Source organism: Alexandromys fortis, unplaced genomic scaffold (genome assembly GCF_014885135.2).
Source record: "Alexandromys fortis isolate MF-2015 unplaced genomic scaffold, M_Fortis_MF-2015_v1.1 scaffold_203, whole genome shotgun sequence".
In the NCBI taxonomy this organism is placed as follows: Eukaryota; Metazoa; Chordata; class Mammalia; order Rodentia; family Cricetidae; genus Alexandromys; species Alexandromys fortis.
In genome coordinates this window covers 254,714-261,773 of record NW_026068080.1, presented here as the reverse complement: position 1 = coordinate 261,773, position 7,060 = coordinate 254,714, and the positions used below count along the sequence as shown (strand labels likewise).

General features: G+C 48.3%; 1 protein-coding gene across 1 annotated transcript; it reads right to left on the bottom strand.

Moving 5' to 3' along the window:
* Positions 1-356: 356 nt before the first annotated feature.
* LOC126488414 (syncytin-B-like) lies at positions 357-6,146 on the bottom strand. The gene is given in 3 exon segments (XM_050121876.1): positions 357-489; positions 491-2,469; positions 6,037-6,146. Coding segments are annotated over 2 exon segments (1,923 nt in total). The 5' UTR covers positions 2,315-2,469; positions 6,037-6,146; the 3' UTR covers positions 357-390.
* Between the last annotated feature and the right edge of the window lie 914 nt (positions 6,147-7,060).

The window sequence follows — 7,060 nt, the reverse complement described above, 5'->3', positions numbered from 1 at the left end:
GGAAAGTCCTTGCCACCTTGATGTTCTTTGATGTCAGAAAGCAAGAAAGACAAGGGAGCAAGCCACCTCCATGACAGCACTGAGCTAAGGAACAGAGACCTCTAGTATAAGAAACTAGAGAGCCCACTCTCCACTTACAGACAGGGACATTGAAAATATTCCTTTTCTGGCCTCTACTCGGTTGTTGCTAGGAGTTGCTTAGGAACTAAGTTGAGTGGTAGACTAAAGACTCTCAGGTGATGGAGAACTAGCTCTCATGGCCACATCTTGGGGATGGAGTAGTGATAAGGCAGAAAGGGCTTGGGTCTGGAAAAGTAAGTAATGTTAGTTCTGGAGGCAAAATTACTTAGTTTCTGGAATTGTCATGGATACAAAACACTGTGGCAGTGACTAACACCCGACTTGGTTTCTATTAACTGGAAAGTAAGGAGGGCAACGCTGGTGCTCTCCCAACTTCTCCCTCGTACACAGGAGTGGTGTCTTCATCTGGGGCATCTTGGGGCAGTCTTTTATAGTGGACATTTTGAAGGATACTGTCCACATGCCTTTTGGTGGCATCTTGGACAAAGGAGCCAAGTCTCCGGGACACAAAACGGGTTAGGCAGTTAAGCAGACAAGACCCAAATGTCAATAGGAAGACAATGAAGAGGAGAGGTCCCAGGAAGGGAGTCAACCATGACAGCCAGTATCCAGGATCGGGCCACTGTCCCCAAGAGTCATAATGCTGGCCAAGTTCTGATGCTCGTTCTCGGAGTTTCCTTGCGGCATCTCGAACTATTCCAGACTGGTTTACATAGAAGCAGCATTCTTCTTGGAGAAAGAGACAGGTGCCCCCTTTCTCGGCCGTGATGAGGTCCAGCGCCCTGCGGTTTTGAAGAACGACACCTGCCAGTGTGTCTATCTGGCTCTGGAGCGTAATGACAGAGGCGGCTATTTCATCCAGGGTGTCCGAAAGAGCCTTCGAAAGCCGCTGGAAATAAAAAGTTGAGGAAGCCAAGCCAGCTATACCAGTACCAAGGGCAGAAGAGATGCCCAGGCCTGCAAGGAAGGGGAAGAGGGGAGGGGACCTCTTTGGGCGAGAAGCTGAGGCAAGAACTGAAGCAAAAAGGGGGACAGACACCGTTTGGTTATTGGGGAGAAGTTCGATGTCTGGGTATTGGAAGACAAGGGTACAGACCCCGGACCAATTGGCCGGGAGACACATGTAAGTTGATGTTCCACAGAGGAAGAAAACTCCTGAAGAGTTGAGACAGAAGGAGTATGAGAAAGTGAGGAGATGGGAGAATGTGTTTGAGGTGACACCCCAGTTTTCTTGAATAGTTACCTCATTCTCCCAGACAGAATATTGTCCAGACAGGGCAGCTCCTGTGAGGGGCTGGTAGTGGGAGAGTGGATAGGGGTCTCTGTGTCCCTGGAGTTTGATCTTGAAGTAGGTAGGGTTCACTGACATAGTAATGGGGTGGGTTAAATTGTCTGTTTCAAATAGAGTGAGGTCATAGCAGGTGCCAGATGGGGAGAGAGGACAGCGCATCCAGGGAGTGGCTGGAGAGGTATGACAGTGTTTGATGCCAGTTGGGCATGGATAGTAAGAGGGCTCTGGGGAGACTAGGGAGGGAGGTCCCGAAAAGCGGAGCGGATTTTTCCATTTGGCATCTGGTCTTTTCATTGCCTGTTTGAATAGATGGGTAGTAGACAGATCTAGGTTTACATAACTATTGGAAGGTGATATATGAAGAGTGTAGTTGCAGAGAGAGGCAGAGAGTGTGCCTACAAAAGTGGCGTAAGCCGGGACCTTGAAGGAGCGGGATATGCAGAGCGGAGCCTGTGACATGAGGAGCGTCTCAGTAAAGAGTGGTCCCCATAAAGGGCGCTGGGCAGACTCAAAGAAGCGGTCCTTATCAGGATAGATCACAGAGGTGAGTCGGGTGATGATCGGGAATATGCCTGTCGAACTGACGAGCTGAAGAAAAGCAATAGCCCGACGGTCAGGATTGTGGAAAGAATAGGAGGCAGTCAACGGGTGGAAGAGTTGGAGGCGCCTCTCAATGTCAGTGATGGGATAAGAGCCAGAAAAGGGCTTGACTGAGTACGTGAGGTGAAGCTTCATGGGTGAGTCTGTCCAAGTGGACAAAGGAGCTGGGACCGCTAGGGAGCGCTGGGTACGGGTGGACAAGCAGACCCAGCAGTTGGGAAAAAAGGAAGAGTTGGTATCACGCAGGATATGGTGGGTTAGGTTTATGAGGGGCATCCAGCTCTCGGGATAGGACAAGGAGTATGGGAAAAGGATGAAACAGAGGATCCAAAGGCAGATCATGGTGCTTTGGGAGTGGCCGGCAGTAGTGTGGGGCGCAGAGAAGTTGGTCCTGTGGATTCGCGAGTCCTGAAACTTGTTTGGTCGGGGGTGTTCAAAGGTGGCTGGTAAATCCAGGTGGCTCCAGGCCGTGCAGGTTATGCGTTGAGAGGTCAGACCTGTGAGAGAAGAGGTGGGGAAGAGTCACTGGAAGGATTAAGCGTTTTAAAGTTAGGATCTGGAGCCCTTTTGAGCTCAGAGTGGTGTAGCCAGTGAGAGATGGCCTCTACCATTGCTACCTGGTTAAGTTCCCGCCCAGAAGACTCAGGATGGATGTAAATTTAGGAAGGTATCTGTGAGCCAAATGACCGCAGAATGCGACTCGTTAAATGTAAAGCAGTTCCTGCATCCAGAAACGGGAAGGAGGTGGTGGGCCAGCAGTACTTGAATTCTAAGGCGCCGGGGTTAAGGGCCATTTCTGGGGAGAAGCTGAAAATGAAGGCAAGCAATAGGTAGATAAGATAGCGGGGACAGATAGCATGAGCTAATGTGGTCTGAGAAGAACATTGGCATGGTACACCTTTCCTGAGGGCAGAGGTCTATAGAGGATGTGGAAAGAGTGTTTGGGCCTAAGGGGGCAGCCAAGTGTTGCGTGACCATAGAAATAAAAACATGGCTCTATCATCAAATGGCAGAGTTGAAGGCAGGCCAAGGATTAATTTGAAGGATAAGAGAAACTGCATGTGTCCTCTTAGACCTAGTTGGGGAAGTTTCTGTCATGGAGAGGGTAGCAGGTTGGATGAAGCCTATCTGTTACTTCTGTTTCAGGAGACATCCTGGGGCTTGGTGGGGGAGGGAGGGAGGGGTCTACGACAAGGTGGCGAGCAGAGATAAGTTTTGAGCAAGGTGAGCAGAGGTTGATGTCCCACAGGGGAGTGACTATGGAGGGTGGAAAGGGGGCCACTCTTGAACAGAAAAGGGGACAATGGGAGTCTCAAGAATTGTTAAGGGTAGCCTGACATCTCCAACACACACACACACACACACACACACACACACACACGGTGGATAGATTGAAAAGGGACAAGGGCTGGAAAGATAAAAGTGAACAAAGGAAAGACAGGCTCTGGGTGAGCAGACTCCAGAGGACTGGAAGAACCTGTCCAGTGGTACCTGTTCAATGAGAGTGTCATCTTCGAGAGTTGCCTCTGGCTACCTGGTCAGAACTGCCTTGGCGGCCAGTGTGGTGGATGACTGCTACTGACAGAGGCAGACAGCCAACCTGAAAGACTTTGTCGTGAGTGACGGGGGTGCTCTGTTGACCTGCTGAAAGCCCCTCTCTCTGGCCAAATTGCGGCATGAGAACTAGAGTATAGTGTGCCTTTTTGGAAGTGATGTAGACAGTAGCCTTTGGCCTCCTGCTAACGTGAAGGCCTGGGAAGAGGAAAGAGTTCTGATTGCTGTGAGGTGGTGGGAGGCAGAAGGGGAGGGGCTGCACTTTTTTTTTTTAGTAGTTTCATCTGTGACATTAAGCCTGAAGTTTAATGGGAATCTATAAAAGAGCTCCTCCCATGGGGCTGGAGAGATGGCTCAGTGGCTAAGAACACTCGCTGCTCATCCAGAGCCCAGTTTGGTTCCCAGAACCCATGTCAGGTGCCTCACAGTCATCTGTAACTCCATCACCTAGGGGAATCTAATGTGTCATGCCTCAAGGGCACCTGTACTCACATGTATATACATTATACATATCTGCGCACGCGCACACACACATACACATTTGTAATTACAAGTTAATAAAAATGAATCCTTAAAAAAAAAAAAAAGCTCCCACCAGAGAGCTTATTTGTGTTGTGTTGTTTTTAGTTGTTTTGAGGGGGTTCTTTTTGGGGGGATGCTACAGGAGTGAGGGAAGGATATGGAGGGACAGGGAGGTGAGTGGGATTAGGGTTCATAATGTGAAATCCCCAAAGAAGCAACTAAAAATTACATATATATACATAAAAGAGCTCCCACCAATGACCCAGTTAGAGGTCTCAGCAATGGGAACATTTGACAGGTTGACAGAGGAGCAAAGAGTTAGGAGATCAATACAAGAGTTAGAGTCCCTTAAAGGACTAAAGGCTTTAGTGACAAGGGTGGCTGGATTGAGAGCTTTGTACCTTTGAAAGGTGCCTGGGGGCAGTGAGAGATAAAAAGAATGTGTCTATTTAATGTGACCGGGAAAGAAAATAGCACTGACTTAGGATCCTAAGGAGACGGTTGCAGACAGGGACAGTAATGGATAATGAGTTAGAATGTGAGTTTAAGGGCTTGGATCATTAAGACAGGAGTCTCTGAGGGTCTCTAAGCAAAGGACCAAACCTATGCTCCTGAATCTTGCCTATTCACGTAGGCTACTACTTGCAGGTGTTTCTCCATAAAATTTACAGAAGAGACCTAAGGCTAGGTTATAAGAGGTGTGGACAAATAGAACAAAAGAAATACAGAAATCAGAGCCTCCTTAAGTTTGGAGAAGGTGGGTCAGAGAGGTTGGGAGAGGTCCAGAGGTTCTGAGAGAGTACTACAAGCAGTTTGATAAATTGGTTTGGCTGAGACCCCAAAGCTGGAAATCCGTATAAGAAAGTTACACACTAGGCTCAGAAAGGAGAGAAGATCCCATATAGTTTTGCTGTTGTTGTTTTGTTCTGTTTTGTTTTCTGAGGAGGGAGTATGTCCTGGATTATAGCCTTGAAGTTTCTGAGGTATGCCACGGGAAGGGGGACTAGGGTGAAGCCAAAGTAGGTGACCTGGGAGAAGACTCTGGGTTTTCCTGGTCAGCTAGGAAGTTAAGGGAGACGGAGATATATCGGGGAGACAGGTCATGAGGGGCTGCAGAGGAGAAGGTTGTCTGCACATTGGAGACAAGTGCGGTGGGGGGGAAAGACTTCCAGGCCCAAGAGATTAGGGACCTTATGGAATCCTTGGGGAAGGGCTAGGTGGACATTTAGGTGACAGGGTCTTTCAAAGTCACCTCAGGAAGCTCTTGACGAAGACAGACAGAGAGGAGGAGAAGAGCAGCTGTGAAATCCAGGACTGAGAACTGACAGGTGGAAGAAGAAATTATGGGATAGACAGGTATAAAGATTGAGAAGCACCAGGGGAAGAGACATTTACAATTTGGTTAATCAGGCAAGTCTTGGACTAGGTGATAAGAACCATCTGCTTCTAGTCTGCCAGAATAGGCTTGTTGTGGGGAGAGTTGGTAAGTTCTAAATTGGAGGCTTTAAAGACTCAGATAATTATAGGTTTAAGTTCCTTGAGGCCAGTGGGGGCAAGGGGATATTGGGCCTGGTGTACAACAAAACAAAATAAAACCAAAACAAAGGGGGCCTACAATTTAATCAGTATGGAGGGTTGAAAGGCAGCAATAGTGTGGTAAGCAGCATCCCAGACCAGAGGATACCTAGAGAATGAAGCCATGAAGATGTCCTGGGCCCAGTAAGGTCTGGTGGCAAAGTAGGAGGAGAGGAGTTGCTTTGGATGGGCCTTGTGATGGACAGATGAGAGACACAGAACTTTTCCAGAATGTAATGTCCCAGGAGAGGGGTCGGACAGTGGGGAACAGGGAAAGAGATGACCCAAAAGGTTACACAGTCATTTAGGTTTGGTTGGAAAGACTTTCACCCCCATCATAGAGGAAGGGGGTCCCCCTGGTAAAACAGAATAACTCATTCTTCTATTAGATAAAAAAAAAGAAACAACCTTACCAGTTACAGGCAGCGTTTCCCTGGATCAAACAAGGGTGGTGGTGGCGGAAGCAGCACCTCCCCAGGCCCAGTCAGTTGGCAGCAGTGGGCAGTCCCAGGAACTGTCAATCCCAGCAATCCCAGTTTGGGACTGGGTGATTGGGACTTGTCAGGAATCCTCGTCTAGCTGAGCACAGCTTGATTTCCAGCAATCTATCCTCCCCTCAGGGAAGCAAGAGTGCGCAGCAGTTGTAGGGTGGGGCAGGTTCTTACTCAGTTGCCCTAGGTGGGCTCGTCCTGAGTGCAAACAGCACAGCGGCACTCCCCTGTTTGAGTTACCCTGCAATAAATCCTGGTGTGAGGCTGCTGCTAGCATTTGGTATTCTGCTTGATCTCCTCAGAGAGTTTGAGTTTAAGTTTTCTTCTCTGTGTGATGAAAGACCTTAAAGGCTGTTGTGTAAAGTCTCTTTGAGAGGTATGAGGGGCATTCCTCTAATAGCTGGAGTTTTTTTTTTTTTCCCCAATGCGGGTACTGACAGGAAGATAAAATGAAAGTGGAGATATGATCTCCCATCACGGGTGTCAGGAGTCAGACTAGTGCATCTGGTCATGTTTTTGGGTAAGAAGGAGAAAAAGAAAAACAGACTTTGATCAGCTCGTTGAGTAATACCTTAGATTTTTGTCATAACTGACTGCCTTAAGGGCAGCCTTTTCCATGTAGCCATCTGGGAACTCATATGCATTGCATGGTGATTCCAGTGGGTGTTTGAAACTATCACAGTACCAACTGGGTTGTGATTCCTAGCCTGGGCATGGAGAATGTTGGTGTGTGCACGAACTGCTATCCAGATATCCTCCCTGCCCTCATAACAAATGTCATGTAAGGTCAGGTCAAAGCGCCGGGTAAGAGATTGACATTCTTTGGGATAGGCTCTGGGTTGGAGACAAAGGAGTTCAAACAAACATGTTTCTGTTGGAAGTAGATCGGTGACATAAAAGGGGATATGGACCAGCACGAGGCCTCCTGCAAAGGCAGCCTCACAGA